Source organism: Haliotis rufescens, unplaced genomic scaffold (assembly GCF_023055435.1).
Source record: "Haliotis rufescens isolate VD_foot unplaced genomic scaffold, xgHalRufe1.0.p SCAF_16, whole genome shotgun sequence".
Taxonomy (NCBI): Eukaryota; Metazoa; Mollusca; class Gastropoda; order Lepetellida; family Haliotidae; genus Haliotis; species Haliotis rufescens.
The window spans coordinates 8,185,548-8,208,102 of NW_025963846.1; the positions used below are offsets into that span (position 1 = coordinate 8,185,548).

Sequence of the window (22,555 nt, forward strand, 5' to 3'; positions counted from 1 at the left end):
TGATTGACATCATGAGCATCGATCCACGCAATTGGGATCGATGACATGCATCAACCAAGCCAGCGAGCCTGACCACCCGATCCCGTTAGTCGCCTTTTATGACAAGCATAGTCGCCTTTTACGGCAAGTATGGGTTGCTGAAGACCTATTCTACCCCGGAATCTTCACGGTCCCAGTAGTTTATGATCATAATTACTGTACAGAAGCTATGTGTAATGTGGCAATGATAACGTCTGGCCCTAGACTGCAATTTGGAAACAGGAGTACAGTACAGTACCCCGGTTCAATATGTGTGTATGCATTTGTAGACGAACGCATTAATCAAAGTCAGATTTTGGTGCTGGCTACCCTACACATTGCACTAATATCTTATTTTTCGAGATTGCATTCATGGAAAGTATGGCACCTCATGGGTACTTTCATGTCACCTGGGTAACAATTGCACCCCCATCATGCAGTATCTACTCTCTGAATATGAAGATATGGATGCCATACTTTGATTTGGGTAAGCTTATGACAATTTTAGTTCTGTGAGGGCCAGTTGTCTAAGGCGCCGCGATTCGCTGTGCAGAGTTGCGCCCCTTGGTGCCAGAAACCTATGATTGTGGGTTCGAATCCGCTTCGCCCTGATTATGTTTCTAGGTTTGTCAGCCCCATACCCGTGCTCGTGGGTTTCACCAAAGTGGTAAACGTCTGAGACCTGCATCACTTCGGGCTTTCCTCCCACATTTAGCTGACACACTGTGATATAACTGGAATAATGTTCAAAGCAGGGTTAAAAACCCAACTCACTCACTCACTCGATCCCAAACTTGATATCAACCCAAGTGCTGCTTCATCATGTATTGATCATTTTAGTGGGCGACATGCAGTTACTTGAAAGTCTTACTCTTCCATTCCAGTGTTTTCATGGCCGAGTGGATAGAGCCTCTGTCCAGAGAGCAAAAGTCAGTGTTGAATCCCAATCATAGCAAAAGAAGTTGAAGATGGTACTAGTTGTTTCCCTGCCTTGCATTCGGCATTAAGAGGAAAAATCAAGGACTGGACACCTTGGTCAGTATACTGTGTCTGAGTAGGGTATTCATGTTAACATGCAGCATGGAATCTCGGTTGGCTAGCAGACAGACACACCCACCACTATACAAGAGTAATAATTTTAAACACTACCTTATACCCTATTTCATGTCACCTACTATTGTATTCATCTTGAGCCGAGTCGGTTTAATTTGTGATGGTGGATCATGACATGCCTCGGTATGCAACTCTGCATGGTGCTGTACCTTTGAGGAGAGCACCATCAGTACCACCCATAATACAGAGTGAGTGAGTGATTTGTGGACATCACATGTCAGCTTAAAGTGATGCAGGTCTTAGTTATTTATCACCTTGGTGAAACCCACCAGCAGAGAATGGGCAGACACAAAGGAGGTGAGGTGAGGTGAAATTGGGTTTAACATCGCGTCCAAGATTATTGCACTTATATAGCGAGGTTCATGTATGTGTGTGTGTTTGTGTGGCTGCTTGTACTTGTCCGGACTGATGCCAATTTAAAGTTATAGCTCACTGAGATACAGGAATACCCTACTCAGACACAGTATACTGACTCCGAGCCGACCAGTCCTTGTTTCAGCCCCTTAATGCTGAGTGCCAGACAGGGCAACAACAAGTACCATCTTTTAATATCTTTTGGTACGATGCGGCCGGGGATCGAACCCCGGACCTTCCGCTCTCCGGGCGGATGCTCTACCACTAGACCACGGAGGCGGTCAGACACAAAGGAGGAGAGATATGTTGAACGACTGATAATGAAGACTTGATATGTTAATCCTGTAAAAGAAGAACCAGACAGAATGCTTCATACCCGACCGTATTTATTTCATGCACTGACTGTACAGAGGCTACAGATGTATGTACACAATATATACAATACACAGCTGGGGAAATATCACCAGATATTCAACACGGTTGGAGGACAATAACAATGACAGATCACCTCATTGTCTAACTTGTTCAAAACACAATCAAACCTTCATTCTTCTGGTCTACCACGCCAAGACAGATTTATCCAGGCGTTTTCAGAGGCCGATTTCTGGGCCCCAAGTCTACATGAAATGACTGTAAAAAACGTTTTCAATTCATGATCTATAATGTTTTAGCATTCCAAAGGTGGCTTCTTCACTGACAACATAGCTAATAAAGTAGGGCTTAAACAGTTACGTTACTTTTAATTGAATTTGATGATGAAACACCTTTCAATTTTTGGAATAATAACTTTTCAAACATAACCAAATTTTAACAAAAGGATTTGCCTGCTTAAAACCACACAATAAAATCAAGATGTTAACTTTCCCTATCATAAGTAAAATTAAACTTACTTTCAAACAAAAACAGTTTTCCAGTCATCCCACCGAAGTAATTTAATCCAGTGTAATTGGCTTACCTATCATGTGTTCCCCATCCATCATGTTGTTACAGTATTATTCTTCTGTTGTTATAAGTAAACCTACTCATGCTAATCCCTCTGATGTATCATACTTGTTACTGTTAATCTTTCGCTTACCATATATTACTCTGTACCATGTTCATTTTTCAGTCCCTTGACGAGGTATGAGGATCTACAGTGAAAAGTCGCTATTACAGTACAATAAAGAAGTTATTATCCAAAAACTTTTGTCTTATTTGTCCTCTGCTATTCACTTTCTCTTGAACACTTAAGCCCATAAATGTGATCACTTCACAATTTTGTGTACCAAACAGGTGAGAGAAATTAAATGAAAATTGATCTGTAACTAAATGTATTTTAGTATTAGTGGATAGGAAACTAAATACCAGTAACAAAATATTGTAATGTTATTGTCCACATGACTGTTTTTAACTAAATGTATTTTAGTATTAGTCAATACGAAACTAAATACCAGTAACAAAATATTGTAATGTTATTGTCCACATGACTGTTTTTAACTAAATGTATTTTAGTATTAGTCAATACGAAACTAAATACCAGTAACAAAATATTGTAATGTTATTGTCCACATGACTGTTTTAGAAATAACTAGATTGACAGTCTGTAAGATGTTATAGCTATTGAGGCTCGTGAGGCATGTTTCATATTGCCCAAAGCAGCTCGCGACAATTTGTTGAGATATTTCAGCAATGTAGGTGGCGCTGTCAGACATGCTGTTAGTAACACGTGGAGATAGCATGGCGAAGCACTTGTAGATGTGAGTTTCCAGCACAAATATGAGGACAAGGGGCTAGCCTTTGATGACCCCAATAGGACGTAGTTTGATTGCCTTCTTGCTGATCCCGGCCGCATGACCTGAAACACATACAGTGAGTGAGTGAGTTGGGTTCGACTTCAACAGCATGGCCGCTTAATTCGAGAGGAAAAACCAAAGGGACAATTTGGTGAAACATGTTTGTTTGTTGTTTAACACCATACTCAGCAATATTCCAGATATATGACGGCAGTCTGTAAATAATCGAGTGGTCATGCATCAACCAAGTCAGCGAGCCTAACCACCCGATCCTGTTAGTCGCCTCTTACAACAAGCATGGGTTGCTGAAGACCAATTCTAACCTGGATCTTCATGGTTTGGTGAAACATAAGAACAGAATTGGTGTCAATCGACCAGAGATAGCTGGAAGGAATCTGAGAATCCAGAAGATTCTACGACTACTAAGGGTCATAACTCTATCCTATAATTTGCAACACCTTGTGTGAGTGAGCACCCATAGGTGTTGGTTGGGTAACACCACCATCAGCAATATTCCAGCAATGTCACAGCAGCCTGTAACTAAGCAAGTGTTGGGCCAGACAAAGCTGTGGCCGATTATGTTGATCTACTGAGGACCACTCAGGTACAAAGACATTGATCTATTGAGTGAGTGAGTGAGTGAGTATGGTTTTACGCCGCTTTTAGCAATATTCCAGCAATATCACGGCGGGGGGGCACCAGAAATGGGCTTTACACATTGTACCCATGTCGGGAATCGAACCCGGGTCTTCGGCGTGACGAGCGAACGCTTTAACCACTAGGCTACCCGACCGCTCCTGATCTATTGAGGACCACTCAGGTACAATGACATTGATCTATTGAGGACCACTCAGGTACAAAGACATACAATCAACAGATCACAAAACCTGGCAAAAGATGCAATATAGTTGCCCCTCACATCAGCAGTGGTTACTGAGATCAATTCTAACCTGACTATTTTACCTCCAAACTCATATTACTGAAAACAGTAAGTTAAATTGCATATCACAGGGTTAGAAACTAACAGTTTTTGTCCACTAGTCCTTATAATGACAACATATAGCAATACCCTTAAAATGGGCCAATTTCTACTAGTCCTTAGGATACCTTTACTATAAAGCAGTTTGGAAAGGACGACAGGACTAGCGCCAATATCTAACGCTGATATCATAAAGTGGAACTGCTGTAACAAAGACTCTTATTGAAGTCACCTTATTTTTCAGCCTCTAACCAGTTCTATTGAATCAGATTTTTAAGGATGTTTAAGACTGACAAATTAATAACTGTAGATCAAACTTACATGTGTCAACCACATCAGTCACATTCTTGTAAGATTCTGGAGCCTAAAAAACAAAAACATTCTCAGGCTATATAAACAGGATATCGAAACACAACAATATATCAATAATTTTTAGAACTGTCCCCTGCATAAATCATCAATTTTCTCTCGAGCTGAAGCAGCAGTTAGAAAATCATTCAGAAGAGTGAGTGAGTGAGTGAGTGAGTGAGTGACTGAGTGAGTGAGTGAGTGAGTGAGTGAGTGAGTGAGTGAGTGAAGTGAGTGAGTGAGTGAGTGAGTGAGTGAGTGAGTTATAACGTTCTACACAAATTTATAGCAATAGTGAGTGATCTTGTTTTATGCTATTTACAGCAAACACTTCAGTTTCTACACAAACACCACTCACCTCTTCCATCACAAGCTTGGGGGATGCAACCCTGATGCTGATCCCCTTCTGATCCAGGGCTGCCAACACATCCGAGTAGTCCAGGTTCCGCCGCGACTTAGCTCGGGAGAGTGCTCTCCCCTGAAACAAAGAACGTGCTTACTGCAACGTGTATTGATTGACATGAAGTATTAATGTCACAGAATTGAGCTCTCATTACTAATGCACCCATGTTTCTGGGTATTTTCATAGGCATGTAAGATTAATTCACCTTGTGTTTTCTAAGACAAAGATTCTTTAAGATTTGTCAGTTGTCACATGTTTTCTTACTATTCTTTTTGAATACAACAAACTTTGCTTTCAATGACATGAGAAACAGTTTTATTGGGACATGGAACAATCATGGTCATTTCAGTATCAGTGGTTTGCTGAAAGATGGACATCTTCTCGAGGCAAGGGAGTTAACTCACCATAAAATTCCGGTTTCCCACTTGCCGAACTAGGCTGGAATTTTGGAGATACAGTTTGGCTGGACTAACGAGTCTATGTATAGCCCAACCAAAATGGCATAACGAACTAGACATCCGGTTCATAAACAACCTGGTTTTCAACGTGCAGATTTCGGTTAACTGCAGGATTTGCAAAGCATGTGTACTGTCAACTTGGCATTGACAGATGTTTTCCCAATCTTTTCATGTTTTCAATCACGGTGCTCAAGTAATTTGATGCATTTCACGAGGTAGGACCTGTTTTATTACAATATATATCTTGATTATTGATCAGATCGTCTTGACTAGGCACCGCCATTTTGTTTGAAGCAAATGCAAGTGATATGAGAGGTGGAATCTGATTGGTCAATATAAGGGACATAGAAGGGACATAACTCATAATGCCCACTGCTGGCGCTACGATAGACTCACGAAATTCAAGCCTAGTTTGGCAAGGGTGGAAACTGGACTTTTATAGTCAGTTAAGATGATGAAAGCTGGAATGACCACAGATTGACAGGCAATGCACCACAAGTTCACAGCCTTCTTTGGTCCTGTCGAGCTAGAAATGTAACATAAAAAATCTCATGCGAAGTAAACTTACTGCGCCGTGACACGTCGTGCCGAATGTTTCCGTCATGCCCTGTTCGGTGCCCGTCAGCACATAGCTGCATGTGCCCATGGTGCCGCCGATGAGAACAGGCTGGCCCGTCAGCTGATCAAAGAAACAAGAAGTGTGGGTATGATTCATGAAACAATAGAAAACATGTCAGAAGACTCAAGTCACAAACCAACAGTCTGAAAGACACCTTATCCCAAGGCTAACCCACCCCAAGAGGCCTATGATCCTCACGCCGTAGACCTGGGTTCGATTCCCGACATGGGTACAATGTGTGAAGCCCATTTCTGGTGTCCCCCGCCGTGATATTGCTGGAATATTGCTAAAAGCGGCGTAAAACCATACTCACTCACTCACTCACTCACTCACTCAAGAGGCCTATGTTCCTGAAACTTTAACATTAAAAGAGGGGGTGAGGGTTTCAACAACTTAACCAGGCAGCTACCCCACCCTGGTCATCTGTCGTCTAGGGGTAATGCCCCACCCCCAAAACATCTATACCTGAAATCCCCCTGTATTACCATGATTACAATTTCATGACTAGGTTACCCACACTACGAAAAAACATCTCTGCTTGATAATCAACCGGAATGAGAGGGTAGTGGGGCCACTGTTTAATGATTAGGCTATGCCACCAGGAAACTCATCTTTATTTAATAATCGACAGGAATGAGAAGCTTTGGGGGCCACAATTTAACGATTAGACTACTGCACCTCCAAAATACATCTCTACTGGATAATCGATGGCAATGAGAAGGTAGTTGGACCACAATTTAATGATTAGGATACCCAACCCCCAAAATCATCTCTCCTTGATAATCGAAGGGAGTGAGAGAGTAATAGAGCCACTATTTAATAAGTAGGATACCCCACCCCAAAAAGCATATGTTACTGAGAATCCACCTGTATTGGTCAGGTGAGGTGAAATGGGGTTTAACGTCGCGTCCTAGATTATTGCACTTATATAGCGACGTGCATGTACGTGTGTGTGTTTGTGTGGCTGCTTGTACTAGTCCGGACTGATGCCGATTTATAGTGCTAGCACACTGAGATACCATGCCACAGTTTAACATGAATACCCCACTCAGATACAGTATACTGACTCCGAGCCGACCAGTCCTTGTTTTAGCCCCTTAATGCCGAGCACCAGACTGGGTAACAACAAGTACCATCTTTTAACGTCTTTTGGTATGACGCGGCCGGGGATCGAACCCCGGACCTTCCCCTCTCTCTACGGACGCTCTACCACTAGACCACGGACGAGGTCCCACCTGTATTGGAGGTATGGAGGGGCAAAAACTGAACCACAATGCCTCCCTACTGAAACCAGCAACTCTACCTGATAATCCACCGGAATGAGAGGGTGGTGGGGCGGGAAGGCTCGTGTGGATCCCTTCCTGTGAACCAGAAGTGTCTTCTGCTTGCCGTCAATAAAATGCTCCTCTACTTTGGCAATGTTGTGCGACACATCATAGATCATGTGCATGTCAAGGTCATCCGGAGTTGTCTTGAACATCTTGGCAAATGCCTGTAGAAACAGAAAAATGAAACTGACTTTAACTTCAACACATACCAATGAACAGTGAAAACTTGTAACATCATTTCGGATGAGATCATCAACACAGCCTGCAAGTTTTCTCAAGAAGAGAACCAGATCGTACTTAAACATGATGAAATTTGATTTTAAAAATACCTGTATATTCTTTCGAGAGAGCAACCAATCCAGGATTAAACTTAACAAATTTTCACTATTTTTTTTCTCCAGTTGTTTGCTTGTTGTTTAACACCACACTCAGCGATATTCCAGCTAAATGACAGCAGTCTGTAAATAATCGAATCCGGATCAAACAATCCAGTGATTGAGATCATGAGCATCAATCCATGCAATTGGGATACAATGACATGCATCAACCAAGTTGACAAGCCTGACCACCCGATCACGTTAGTCACCTCTTACGACAAGCACGGGTAATACCTATTCTACCCCGTATTGCTGCTTGAAACTGTATTTGATCCTATCACAGTGTAGCAGTTTAATCTCGCAGGAAAGACCAAATTGACACAATTCACAGATGTTTATAACTTTGACAAAAATGTTGGCCCAGGTAACATTCTACCCAGATATTGCTGCTTTAAACTGTATTTGATCCTATCACAGTGTAGCAGTTTAATCTCACAGGAAAGACCATATTGACAAAATTCACAGATGTTTATAACTTTGACAAAAATGTTGGCCCAGGTAACATGCTAAATGAATGAGTTGGATTTAATGCTGCTTTGAACAGTATTTCAGTGATATCACAGTGTGTCAGCTTGATGTGGGAGGAAAGCCTGGACAATGGCAAGCTTGACATGTTTCCAAGTAACCCATGAGCACAGGAATGGAGCTGCGAAACCGAGAAACACGGCACTTGAGTTCCTGGGACGAGTTAGGGACCCAGCAAATAGCAGCACCTGAGACAAGGACCAAGAAACAAAACAGGGCAACTCTGGGATTTGATCCCCTTGATCAGCAGACCCTGGTACTGCTACTGCCAGGCACTCTGATCAGCCATGCCTTAGTCCACTGTCGTATCTACTGAAGAGAGGGAGGGTGTTCACCTGTCTGGTTAGGAAGGTCATGCTGGTGCGGTTGACCCAGGCGTAGTTGGCGGCGGCGGCCATGCCACGCAGGTAGTCCTGCCCCTCCTGGGACTGGATATGAGCACATGCTAGCTGGCGGTCATTCACGTCAATCTTGTCGCGCTTCATTGCCTTCTCCATGGCAACGAGAGCATCTGTAACACAGTGAATGAGTGTGTGAATTACCTACAAGTAGCCACCCACCCCCTCATCCCCTTCCCCTCATCCCCACCCCCTCAACCCCAAACCAATAGACAACAACCAGCACATCCCCACCCACCCTCCCACTTGTCTTGGAAATGAGGTGAGGTGAAATGGGGTTTAACGTCACATTCAGTACTATTGCACATATATAGCGACAAGTGTTTGTGTGTGTCAGCTTAATGTGGGAGGAAAGCCCGAAGTGACGCAGGTGTCAGACATTTACCACTTTGGTGAAACCCACAAGCAAGGGTATGGTGCTGACAAACCTAGAAACATAATCGGGGCGAACCCAAGCATAGGTTTCTGACGTGCCCAAGGGATGCAACTCTGCACAGCAAATCGAGGCACCTTAGATGACTGGGCCACCCGTCAAAACATTAAGGGATAAAAATCAGAGACAAACACTGTCAAATAACTCTAAGATCAAAATATGTAAGCATGGGAAAGGTCAAAACGAAAATTTCTTGATACAAAACTCAACATGAAACCTGCCCCCACAGAGATCCCTGTCCACCTGCCCGTACCTGCCCCCACAGAGATCCCTGTCCACCTGCCCGTACCTGCCCCACAGAGATCCCTGTCCACCTGCCCGTACCTGCCACCACAGAGATCCCTGTCCACCTGCCCGTACCTGCCCCCACAGAGATCCCTGTCCACCTGCCCGTACCTGCACCCACAGAGATCCCTGTCCGCCTGCCCGTACCTGCACCCACAGAGATCCCTGTCCACCTGCCCGTACCTGCACCCACAGAGATCCCTGTCCAGCTGCCCCCACAGAGATCCCTGTCCGCCTGCCCGTACCTGCCCCCACAGACATCCCTGTCCACCTGCCCGTACCTGCCCCCAGAGACATCCCTGTCCACCTGCCCGTACCTGCCCCCACAGAGATCCCTGTCCACCTGCATGTACCTGCCCCCACAGAGATCCCTGTCCACTTGCCCCCACAGAGATCCCTGTCCACCTGCAAGTACCTGCCCCCACAGAGATCCCTGTCCACCTGCCCGTACCTGCCCTGACAGAGATCCCTGTCCACCTGCCCGTACCTGCCCCCACAGAGATCCCTGTCCGCCTGCCCGTACCTGCCCCCACAGAGATCCCTGTCCCCCTGCCCGTACCTGCCCCCACAGAGATCCCTGTCCGCCTGCCCGTACCTGCCCCCACAGAGATCCCTGTCCACCTGCATGTACCTGCCCCCACAGAGATCCCTGTCCACTTGCCCCCACAGAGATCCCTGTCCACCTGCAAGTACCTGCCCCCACAGAGATCCCTGTCCACCTGCCCGTACCTGCCCTGACAGAGATCCCTGTCCACCTGCCCGTACCTGCCCCCACAGAGATCCCTGTTTACCTGTACGTACCTGCCCCCACAGAGATCCCTGTCCACCTGCACGTACCTGCCCCCACAGAGATCCCTGTCCACCTGCACGTACCTGCCCCCACAGAGATCCCTGTCCACCTGTACGTACCTGCCCCCACAGAGATCCCTGTCCACCTGCACGTACCTGCCCCCACAGAGATCCCTGTCCACCTGTACGTACCTGCCCCCACAGAGATCCCTGTCCACCTGTACGTACCTGCCCCCACAGAGATCCCTGTCCACCTGTACGTACCTGTCGCCACCTGGTGCCCCATGCCACGGCTGCCGCTGTGGATCATCACACAGACCTGATCCTTGAACTCAATCCCCATCTTCTTGGCTGCATAGTCATCATAGATCTCCTCCACGACCTGGATCTCGGCGTAGTGGTTTCCGGCACCTAGGGTCCCCAGCTGCAGCAGAAACGTGAAATATGACACCATGATCAAATGGACCATGCATTTTCAAGTACAAACATCATTTCTTTTCCTTAGCTGTGTGAAAAGTAACTTTTTCATTTTATATGATCCACCAAGGGGATCATGTGATATTCTGGAGGGGAGCCTGGGATTTTATCCCAAAAAATAAATTGCCTCCAAAAATTCTTGAACAAAATTATGCTTCATATCGTTGGGAAAATATGTAATTGTCTGCCATAAAGTGAGTGAGTGAGTTCGGTTTAACACCGCTTTTAACAGTATCCCAGTTATATCGCGGTGTGTCAGCTTAATGTGGGAGGAAAGCCTGAAGTGATGCAGGTCTCAGACATTTACCACTTCGGTGAAACCCACGAGCACGGGTATGATGCTGACAAACCTAGAAAAATAATCGGGGCGAACCAGGATTCGGACCCACAATCATAGGTTTCTGGTGTGCCCAAGGGACGCAACTCTGCACAGCGAATCGCGGCGCCTGTCTAGACTGGGCCACCCATGCCCCTTGTCTGCCATAAAAAGTACATCGTCGCAACATGTTTTTTCAAAAAAAAATTTTGACTCATAGTTTTAATTTTAAAAATATATGGTTGTGCATCTTCAGCCGATAAAGTTTCTCGTCATCCCCGCCATGGTCAGTCCCCAATAAAGATTGGGTGAAGTAGGAAACTTTATGTTTACTGACAAAAATAAAGTAAAAGTGAGGAAAATGATACAGGTAAAAAATAGATTGAATGTATGAAATTATGCAAAAAAAGGTTGATTTCCAGAACAGAAACATGATGCAATCATTTCAGGTAAGGAGACAAGGTCAAATCAATACTGCACTTGTAGGTGCTAGTTGTGCAAGGGGAGACAACTAAGTGTTACCTGTGGTAGGCCCCTCTTCTTGGCTCTGTTGCTGACTTTAGAGGGGTCAGCATTGAGCATCCTGCCATACTCCTCACAGTGTTCCTTGTCCTCCGCCCACGCATAGCCTACAGGATACAAAACACACATCATACAGCTTCCATACTCCTCACAGTGTTCCTTGTCCTCCGCCCACGCATAACCTACAGGATACAAAACACACATCATACAGCTTCCATACTCCTCACAGTGTTCCTTGTCCTCCGCCCACGCATAACCTACAGGATACAAAACACACATCATACAGCTTCCATACTCCTCACAGTGTTCCTTGTCCTCCGCCCACGCATAACCTACAGGATACAAAACACACATCATACAGCTTCCATACTCCATACAGTGTTCCTTGTCCTCCGCCCACGCATAACCTACAGGATACAAAACACACATCATACAGCTGCCATACTCCTCACAGTGTTCCTTGTCCTCCGCCCACGCATAACCTACAGGATACAAAACACACATCATACAGCTTCCATACTCCTCACAGTGTTCCTTGTCCTCCGCCCACGCATAACCTACAGGATACAAAACACACATCATACAGCTTCCATACTCCTCACAGTGTTCCTTGTCCTCCGCCCACGCATAACCTACAGGATACAAAACACACATCATACAGCTTCCATACTCCTCACAGTGTTCCTTGTCCTCCGCCCATGCATAACCTACAGGATACAAAACACACATCATACAGCTGCCATACTCCTCACAGTGTTCCTTGTCCTCCGCCCACGCATAACCTACAGGATACAAAACACACATCATACAGCTGCCATACTCCTCACAGTGTTCCTTGTCCTCCGCCCACGCATAACCTACAGGATACAAAACACACATCATACAGCTGCCATACTCCTCACAGTGTTCCTTGTCCTCCGCCCACGCATAACCTACAGGATACAAAACACACATCATACAGCTTCCATACTCCTCACAGTGTTCCTTGTCCTCCGCCCACACATAACCTACAGGATACAAAACACACATCATACAGCTACCATACTCCTCACAGTGTTCCTTGTCCTCCACCCGTGCATAACCTACAGGATACAAAACACACATCATACAGCTGCCATACTCCTCACAGTGTTCCTTGTCCTCCACCCGTGCATAACCTACAGGATACAAAACACACATCATACAGCTGCCATACTCCTCACAGTGTTCCTTGTCCTCCGCCCACACATAACCTACAGGATACAAAACACACATCATACAGCTTCCATACTCCTCACAGTGTTCCTTGTCCTCCGCCCACACATAACCTACAGGATACAAAACACACATCATACAGCTACCATACTCCTCACAGTGTTCCTTGTCCTCCGCCCACGCATAACCTACAGGATACAAAACACACATCATACAGCTACCATACTCCTCACAGTGTTCCTTGTCCTCCGCCCACGCATAACCTACAGGATACAAAATACACATCATACAGCTTCCATACTCCATACAGTGTTCCTTGTCCTCCGCCCACGCATAACCTACAGGATACAAAACACACATCATACAGCTTCCATATTCCACACAGTGTTCCTTGTCCTCCGCCCACGCATAACCTACAGGATACAAAATACACATCATACAGCTTCCATATTCCATACAGTGTTCCTTGTCCTCCGCCCACACATAACCTACAGGATACAAAACACACATCATACAGCTTCCATACTCCATACAGTGTTCCTTGTCCTCCGCCCACGCATAGCCTACAGGATACAAAACACACATCATACAGCTTCCATACTCCTCACAGTGTTCCTTGTCCTCCGCCCACGCATAACCTACAGGATACAAAATACACATCATACAGCTTCCATATTCCATACAGTGTTCCTTGTCCTCCGCCCACGCATAACCTACAGGATACAAAACACACATCATACAGCTTCCATATTCCACACAGTGTTCCTTGTCCTCCGCCCACGCATAACCTACAGGATACAAAATACACATCATACAGCTTCCATATTCCATACAGTGTTCCTTGTCCTCCGCCCACACATAACCTACAGGATACAAAACACACATCATACAGCTTCCATACTCCTCACAGTGTTCCTTGTCCTCCGCCCACGCATAACCTACAGGATACAAAACACACATCATACAGCTTCCATACTCCTCACAGTGTTCCTTGTCCTCCGCCCACGCATAACCTACAGGATACAAAACACACATCATACAGCTTCCATACTCCATACAGTGTTCCTTGTCCTCCGCCCATGCATAACCTACAGGATACAAAACACACATCATACAGCTTCCATACTCCATACAGTGTTCCTTGTCCTCCGCCCACGCATAACCTACAGGATACAAAACACACATCATACAGCTTCCATACTCCTCACAGTGTTCCTTGTCCTCCGCCCACGCATAACCTACAGGATACAAAACACACATCATACAGCTTCCATACTCCTCACAGTGTTCCTTGTCCTCCGCCCACGCATAACCTACAGGATACAAAACACACATCATACAGCCTCCATACTCCATACAGTGTTCCTTGTCCTCCGCCCACGCATAACCTACAGGATACAAAATACACATCATACAGCTTCCATATTCCATACAGTGTTCCTTGTCCTCCGCCCACACATAACCTACAGGATACAAAACACACATCATACAGCTTCCATACTCCTCACAGTGTTCCTTGTCCTCCGCCCATGCATAACCTACAGGATACAAAACACACATCATACAGCTTCCATACTCCATACAGTGTTCCTTGTCCTCCGCCCATGCATAACCTACAGGATACAAAACACACATCATACAGCTTCCATACTCCATACAGTGTTCCTTGTCCTCCGCCCACGCATAGCCTACAGGATACAAAACACACATCATACAGCTTCCATACTCCATACAGTGTTCCTTGTCCTCCGCCCACGCATAACCTACAGGATACAAAACACACATCATACAGCTTCCATACTCCTCACAGTGTTCCTTGTCCTCCGCCCACGCATAACCTACAGGATACAAAACACACATCATACAGCTTCCATACTCCTCACAGTGTTCCTTGTCCTCCGCCCACACATAACCTACAGGATACAAAACACACATCATACAGCTTCCATACTCCTCACAGTGTTCCTTGTCCTCCGCCCACGCATAACCTACAGGATACAAAACACACATCATACAGCTTCCATACTCCTCACAGTGTTCCTTGTCCTCCGCCCACGCATAGCCTACAGGATACAAAACACACATCATACAGCTTCCATACTCCATACAGTGTTCCTTGTCCTCCGCCCACGCATAACCTACAGGATACAAAACACACATCATACAGCTTCCATACTCCATACAGTGTTCCTTGTCCTCCGCCCACGCATAACCTACAGGATACAAAACACACATCATACAGCTTCCATACTCCATACAGTGTTCCTTGTCCTCCGCCCACGCATAACCTACAGGATACAAAACACACATCATACAGCTTCCATACTCCTCACAGTGTTCCTTGTCCTCCGCCCATGCATAACCTACAGGATACAAAACACACATCATACAGCTTCCATACTCCTCACAGTGTTCCTTGTCCTCCGCCCATGCATAACCTACAGGATACAAAACACACATCATACAGCTTCCATACTCCATACAGTGTTCCTTGTCCTCCGCCCACGCATAACCTACAGGATACAAAACACACATCATACAGCTACCATACTCCTCACAGTGTTCCTTGTCCTCCGCCCACACATAACCTACAGGATACAAAACACACATCATACAGCTTCCATACTCCTCACAGTGTTCCTTGTCCTCCGCCCACACATAACCTACAGGATACAAAATACACATCATACAGCTTCCATACTCCATACAGTGTTCCTTGTCCTCCACCCACGCATAACCTACAGGATACAAAATACACATCATACAGCTTCCATACTCCTCACAGTGTTCCTTGTCCTCCGCCCACGCACAATGTACAGGATACAAAACACACATCATACAGCTACCATACTCCATACAACTAACAGAAAGACATATTTTAACTTTTCAAACTTCAGTCAGCAAAACTCCAGAGATATCATTGTATATCCCAGCAGTCTGTAGGCCAGTCTGTAGGCCAGTCTGTAGGCCAGTCTGTAGGCCAGCACATACTCTAAACAGGGCCATGGATGTATTTAACCACTGATCATGAATGTGTATTATTCCATAAGTTTTAAAAGATGACTTCTAAATTCAGAAATCATGTACACAAAATATGTTCAGATTAATTATACTGACTGATTGAGTATGGTTTTACGCCGCTTTCAGCAATATTCCAGGAATATCACGGCGGGGGACACCAGAAATGGGCTTCACACATTGTACCCATGTCAGGAATCAGACCCGGGTCTTCGGCGTGACGAACGAACGCTTTAACCACTAGGCTACCCGACTGACACCAGATTAATTATAGCATCACAAGGATACATCCAACACAGACGTGTTGGCTACCCGACTGACACCAGATTAATTATAGCATCACAAGGATACATCCAACACAGACGTGTGTCCTACCTTCCCTCAGCGACCAGTCCATCCCCATCTCAAGGGCCTCCTCCAAGTTTCTGTAACACAGAGAGGGAATAGAGAAACTCAAAGTGGCTTCACAAACTGACGACATCAGACCACATGCAACACACCAGGTAATCCTTATCAGTCCAACATCAAGTATAAGATACAGAGAATCTCACCCAAGTGTCTTTGACACAAGTGATCTTGAAATTCTATATATCATCCAAAATCATTTTGCCAACTTTTTCAGTTTGTTAACAATAATATCCTGTGTCTTGGGTTTAAATTATACAATGTGTTCAAAAGTGTATTTTGTTGAGTAAATATACATGTATCATTATATTATCCTGACTCATACGAGCAATGCTGACGTGGGCTGTGACATGAGCGAGTGACATTGTGATTAAAATTTTCATGAGACGATCCCTCTTATGCTGTCATTCCCTGTATAATTGTGTAGCACATGTGTGTGCGCGCTGTTCCTCCTAGCGTTGTGCACCCCTCGGTTCAAGATGTCAACTTGTACACATAACAACATGATAGTTTCTTAAACAACTTTTTCCAGTGATGGGAATAAAAATAACAAACAGCAGATATTGTTGGGTACAGGGTATTCTTTGCCGGGTCCCGTATTGACATTTGATAGACATTTCCCGATTTTGAGTTATTTTGCAATTCACCGGTCTCATATGGTGCTAAACAGACTGTAACTGGGAACATTGTGAGCAGTGATGAGCTGGTTCAAATAAATCCCCTCAGTCACAACAGAGATTGTGTGGATCGGCTGATGCATAAGTTCGTCTGCACTTCTTCCAGGCCAGGCGTTTATCATGCCCCGTTTCCATAATATGCCGTAGATTGTTGATAGATTGAGGTAACTTAAATCCCCCAAAAGCCAATTCTCTACTACTCAAAACACGTTCCCACACATAGGCGATGAGAAAGAGAATGATGTGGTCAGGTCACATCGCTCGGGGTTACAATGCGTGACCCATGTGTTTCAGTGGTGACTATGGTAATGCTGGGATGTGTTCGAGCAAATTGTTTTTAGAAGTTGGAAACTTTGTTTTCGGATGTTTTTCATACAAAGATCGAAAGGAGAAGGAAGAAATGCATCGTGTGAGAAAGGATAAGTTCAAAACTGTATTAACAGAATAAACCAAGAGAGCTTGAGTACCCTAATCACAAGTAATGGTGTTTTGTACAATGCTTACTGGGCTGTCATGGGTATGATCCCCCGTGAGCCGACGCCCACTGGAATATGATCAAACAGGCACTGGGACAGCTGTTCCTTCAACGGGATCACATCCTTAGCATGGAGGTTTGTACGCAGGAGACGCACACCGCAGTTGATGTCGAAACCAACACCACCAGGGGAGACAACTGCAGTAGGGTCATTCATGTCAAAGGCTGCCATGTTACCTATTTAAACATTTAGAAAAAAAACATTTTTGAGATTAAAACTATAAATAAGAAACAGTTATCAGTTGGTTTAATGAAGTGAAACTACTCCTTATCGTTGGTGGCAACAACAGGTGAGATTAAAGAATGTATGAGAGCCAGGGATTCATTCACTGGGGAAACAACTTTGTAGAGCTAGGAGTATTAACTTGGTGAATGGAAGTTGGCGCATTATATTATAATTATTGTCCACTGATGAATCAAGGTGAACAGGCTAAGCCAGAACTTGATGAAATAAAAGACAAAATTTAACCATTAGAGCTTTCACGTTTCACGGCTTAGCCAAAAAAAAACACAATTAATTTCTTTTATTAATACAAAAATGTACAAAAATATGGGTGGGTTGGATGTAACCATATATCATGGCATTCCAGCTTACTTACTGTTCACTAAGGCAAGATGCTTTTTTTATTGTTTACAAATTTGGCTAGAGAAAAATTTAGTTGTAAGTCGGAATACAGATTTTTTAAATTATCTTGCAGTTTGATTTGGATAAGCATGATAAGTAGGTGATGAAAAAAATATAACCATGTTCTGGTTTGAGGCTTTACAAATATTAGTTATCTAAAATATCTAAAATATCTAAAATATCTAAAATATCTAAAATCTGACTACAGAATTTGCCTTGTACATGTTGTACATATTGTAATGATGATTTTTCATTGGAAAAAAATCTTTTTTCGTCATATATAAAAATACCTTGGATTTTGTTCATTGTCAAAGCGAACTTTACCATTAAAGGTATAAACATTATACATCTAAACCTTGTCATTCTGATTGTTTTCCTTTTCTGAATTTTTGATTATTAAGTTGGGGGGATCTGCAAACTAAGCAAAACAAAGTGTGAAGCCCAACAACGTCTAACTCACCAATTGCGAAGCCATACCCAGAATGAACATCTGGAAGTCCAATAGATTTCTGAAATGATATTTGTTCTACTCAGTTCATAGTGTACACTGGACAAAAGCAAAGAGTACTGATATACGAAATGTGCAACAAAAATGTCATTCAGATGAAACGAACTGACAAAACAATTCTACAAACAGAAATAGCATGAATAGTTTCATCCCAAATATTTCAAGGATTATTACAAAAATATTCCTGTAGCCACTTAGCTTGATGCCACAGACTTGAAAAAACAAGGATTTGATTATTGGCTATTGTTTTGTCTGTAATTAGGAAAAAAATAAAACCTTGAGATATATTAGGACAATAGTCTCAGGAACAATGTTAAAACTATATGAGGTGAGGTGACATGCAATCTCATTAGAATCAGATCATAATTCTCGCTGCTGCTAAACGAAGATCTGAGGACATCCCATTACGGGTCATGTCAGAACGACCTTTCGCGAACTTTGACCGACCACTGAAATGATTAACAAGAAGTCGACATCAGCCAATTAGAAAGCAGCTTTCTCGAGCTTTACGGCACTCGTTTCAACCTGGCCACTACTATTTCAGACTACGCTTGAAAAATATGTTGATACAGTTCTCGATTAAAATTTTGAAAACTGAACAAACGCACATTCCGGAATGTCTAATATATGGTTGAGATTGTATGGCAGTGCTTCCCACATACCGTGCAATGCCTCCTTCCTTCAAATGTTTATTACACGGAAGCGAGAGACAGACGAGTCTTTTGACGGAATCAGTCGTACGGGCCGTAACTGCCGTTAGGAATACCCCGTGTTAACATTTTTGAGGTTGCATGATAAGCAAACACATTCCGACAGTCCCTTTCATGATCTGGTAAGCGACGCTTTGATTGGTCGGATGAAAGGTCGTTCTGATGTGACCCGTATTGGGATGTCCTCAGATCTTTGTTTGGTGATAGCGAGAACTAAGATCTGATTCTAATGAGATTGGGTGAAATGGGCTTTACCCTTGCATTTAAGATAACTGCACTTAAATAGAGACGCCCATGCATGTGTGTGTTGCTGCCCGTACTAGTCCGGACTAAAGCCGATTCTATACTGCTAGCCCACTGAGATACCATGTCGCAGTTTAACATGAATACTCCTCTCGAACACAGGATACAGATTCTGAACCGACCAGTCCTTCAGCTCCTTAACATGTTAAAATGCTGAGGGTCAGGCAGGGTGACAACAAGTATCATCTTTAAACATCTTTTTGTATTACACAGCTGGGGATAACGACTAGACCGTGGAGGTGGTCTAAAACTATGTACTAAATCCTGTTATTGGTGAAATTGCAAAACAATACTAAGGGGGTATCATAACTTATTTGAACTGGGAACTATTTACTTCAATTTAGGCGATTTTTTAAGTAGACTTAGAGCTGCTTATCAACATCTGATAACACCAAGATAAATGCTCCAAATAAAACAGAATAATGGTGTCTAGCAGATAGGTTACCATGGTTACATACCGATACAATTCCAGGTAGAGCAGCAACATTAGCAATCTGCTTCATCCCCGGAAGAAAGCCGCCGAAACCTTTACTGTTACACGAGTGCTTCAATTCATCAAACATCAGCTTCTCCAGGCGTTCATTTGTGTAGAAATAACCGTCAACCTGAAACAGCAAACAAAGTTGAGTTTAATAGTATTTTAAATATTTCAGTTCCATATTTCAGATCTGGGTTAGAATTAATCTTCAGCAACTCATGCTTGTTTGTAAGAGGCCCCAAAGAAGGATTGGATGATCATACTCGCTGACTTGGTTGATGCATGTCATCGTAACGAAATCGCAATTTCATACATGGATACTGATGATGTCCATCACTGGATTGTCTGGTCCAGGCTCGATTTTTTTCAGACTGCTATTAAAGAGTTGGAATATTGCATTAAACAACAAACGAACATTTTAATTCTTACTTTCATGTTTTCAACAAATCCCTTCTTGATGTGCCAGCAGTTGGCGGAGATTTTCTCCAAGTACTTGAGCTCGTCATTATATGTCCTCATGTTGATGCCAGCATGTACAACTTGTCTCCTGAAAATTGCAACATTCATCAGCATTCTCACATATGATCATTTTGCAGATGGATTGCAAACTGTCATCTGCCATCTTTGGTTTGATGATCTCACATTCATTAGCAGCAATAACTGGTCACACTCATTTGAAATGTGTCTCACTTTAGGTCACTAAGTGCATGATCAAGCAACTTGGGATCCAAACAGTCAATGTCACACATACATTCACACTACTGATCATGTTGATGCCTGAGGCATGACAAACTCTGGCATTAAAAAGATAATAAGATTGGACCAATAACAGGTCATTTTCTAAACCGGTATTTTCTCAACCTAGTTGTTTCGTATCCTTTTCTGACATTTTGGAACCTGGTAGTTTTGGTTCCCGCTGTTTGTTTTGTAACCAGTTCGTTTCTCATCCCTGGGTTATTTAGTATCAATTTATTTGTTAATAATAAAACTGACAATATATTCGCTAGTTACAGGTAGTTAGAGCTCAAAGAAACAAGAATTGACTAGCAAAACTACCTCTATATTGCTTGATACGAAATGACCTGAAACCTGAAACTTCCTTACTTACAAATCTTACTTTGTTGATCAATCTAGTCAGAAATTATTTTAATGGCATAATGTCACAATAAATATGTAATATAGACAATATTTAAGTAATCACAATATCTAAGACTTAGACAGAACATAGCTGATATGTCATAACTGGTAACTGTCATCTTTGGCTACAGCCGCGATGGGGTCCTACAGTCAATACATGTCTCGACTGTAAGACCCCATCGCGGCTCTCGCCTCCTGTCATCAATTGTTTCACGCTGTTACTTTCACAGCTTGCTGTATTTGGTATGTTTTTCTTAGGTATTCAGTGACAAGGTAAGGTATCTTTTAAATGAAATGATAACAAATAAATTGATATAGGTGTTCTTCAATAATGCCTATTCGGCATAACGTGCGCGAAAACCGAAACAAAATCAAGTCATCATGGCGGCACACATTGTATAAACGTGTTGTGAAATCATGCAACTGAATTACTTTTAAGGCGTATTTCTTGAATTGCAATTAATTTCAGGTCCAGCTAAACAATAGAAATATGACCATCCGACATGTCGGTCTGTTCAATGTATCAATGTAAAGATAATTCCAGATATTCTTACTTCGCCGATACGTTGACTGTCTCACAGTTTTCTGGCTCGGCAGCTGAAGAACTGAACAAGGGAGGTAACTCTTAAACCCCGTACCTTCAAGGTGACGATTTTTACGATATAACTGAGTAACGCGTAATATGTTTATTTCCCCGAATTCAAAGGGATGGAACGAATGTTTAGAACGCGTGTTAAACAATCAAAAAGGACTTATCTCACAAAAATGAAATAAATATGAAGGTGGTGATAACCTACAATACACGTTTTAAAACACCAAGCTTCGAAAAATTATCATTTATCATTACAATAAAAGTAATTATTATTGTCATAAACAAGAAGACAGTATGACGTGACGCACTAAAGTTCGACAACAATATATTCTAGTTTCTTCCCAACAAAACGTTTTCAGAATAATTATATGCACTCTCATTAATTTTTGTTAATGACATGGAAATTAAACCTAATAAAAACGCAAATCAAATTCAATTTGAAAAAAACCATCACCTTCAAATATCTTTTCCGAGACTACAAAGCACAGAGAGCTGAATATGTGCAAGTGAAGACCGAAGATAAAGAAGTGTATTTTATATGTTCGACATCTTCGTTGGCATTTTATGAATTGATAATTGAAAATAATGTTGCGAAAATTCAAAACAAACATTTTAAACTGCAAAACCAAATGTCGTGCACCTTGCATCAGTGTTGCAGTATGGTAATCATAGTAAATACCTTTAGATATGCTTGGAATAAGTGCAATGGTCTTGAACTCGACCGTATTCCTAGCCATAACTTGAAAACCGTTCAATGTTTTTCAACGAAACTTGGCATATGAATTGCTCAGGTTATCTGGTGCCTGTTTGCATTAAAACTGTTTTATGTTTCCATGGAAACAATTTCGACTGAACTAAT

At 43.1% G+C, this 22,555-nt stretch overlaps 1 protein-coding gene across 1 annotated transcript; it reads right to left on the bottom strand.

Annotated features, from left to right (window-relative positions):
• Positions 1 to 1,854: 1,854 nt before the first annotated feature.
• On the bottom strand, positions 1,855 to 21,746 carry LOC124134124 (RNA-splicing ligase RtcB homolog). The gene is made up of 14 exons (XM_048396828.1): positions 21,659 to 21,746; positions 20,397 to 20,514; positions 19,948 to 20,094; positions 18,429 to 18,477; positions 17,313 to 17,520; positions 16,102 to 16,151; positions 11,515 to 11,621; positions 10,464 to 10,623; positions 8,630 to 8,805; positions 7,368 to 7,556; positions 6,014 to 6,124; positions 4,943 to 5,062; positions 4,558 to 4,600; positions 1,855 to 3,319 (listed from the first exon to the last, which is right to left on the bottom strand). The coding sequence occupies exons 2-14, from the start codon at positions 20,484 to 20,486 to the stop codon at positions 3,255 to 3,257; spliced, it is 1,515 nt and encodes a 504-aa protein (XP_048252785.1). The 5' UTR covers positions 20,487 to 20,514; positions 21,659 to 21,746; the 3' UTR covers positions 1,855 to 3,254.
• Between the last annotated feature and the right edge of the window lie 809 nt (positions 21,747 to 22,555).

What these genes read in the sequence shown, in the direction of transcription:
- LOC124134124 (XM_048396828.1), bottom strand. Translation starts at nt 20,486, where the DNA reads ATGAGGACATATAATGACGAGCTCAAGTACTTGGAGAAAATCTCCGCC. An exon ending in GATTTGTTGAAAACATGAAA is followed by an intron (nt 20,095 to 20,396) that starts GTAAGAATTAAA and finishes TTGCTGTTTCAG; the next exon opens with GTTGACGGTTATTTCTACAC. An exon ending in GGGGCACCAGGTGGCGACAG is followed by an intron (nt 8,806 to 10,463) that starts GTACGTACAGGT and finishes ACTGTGTTACAG; the next exon opens with ATGCTCTCGTTGCCATGGAG.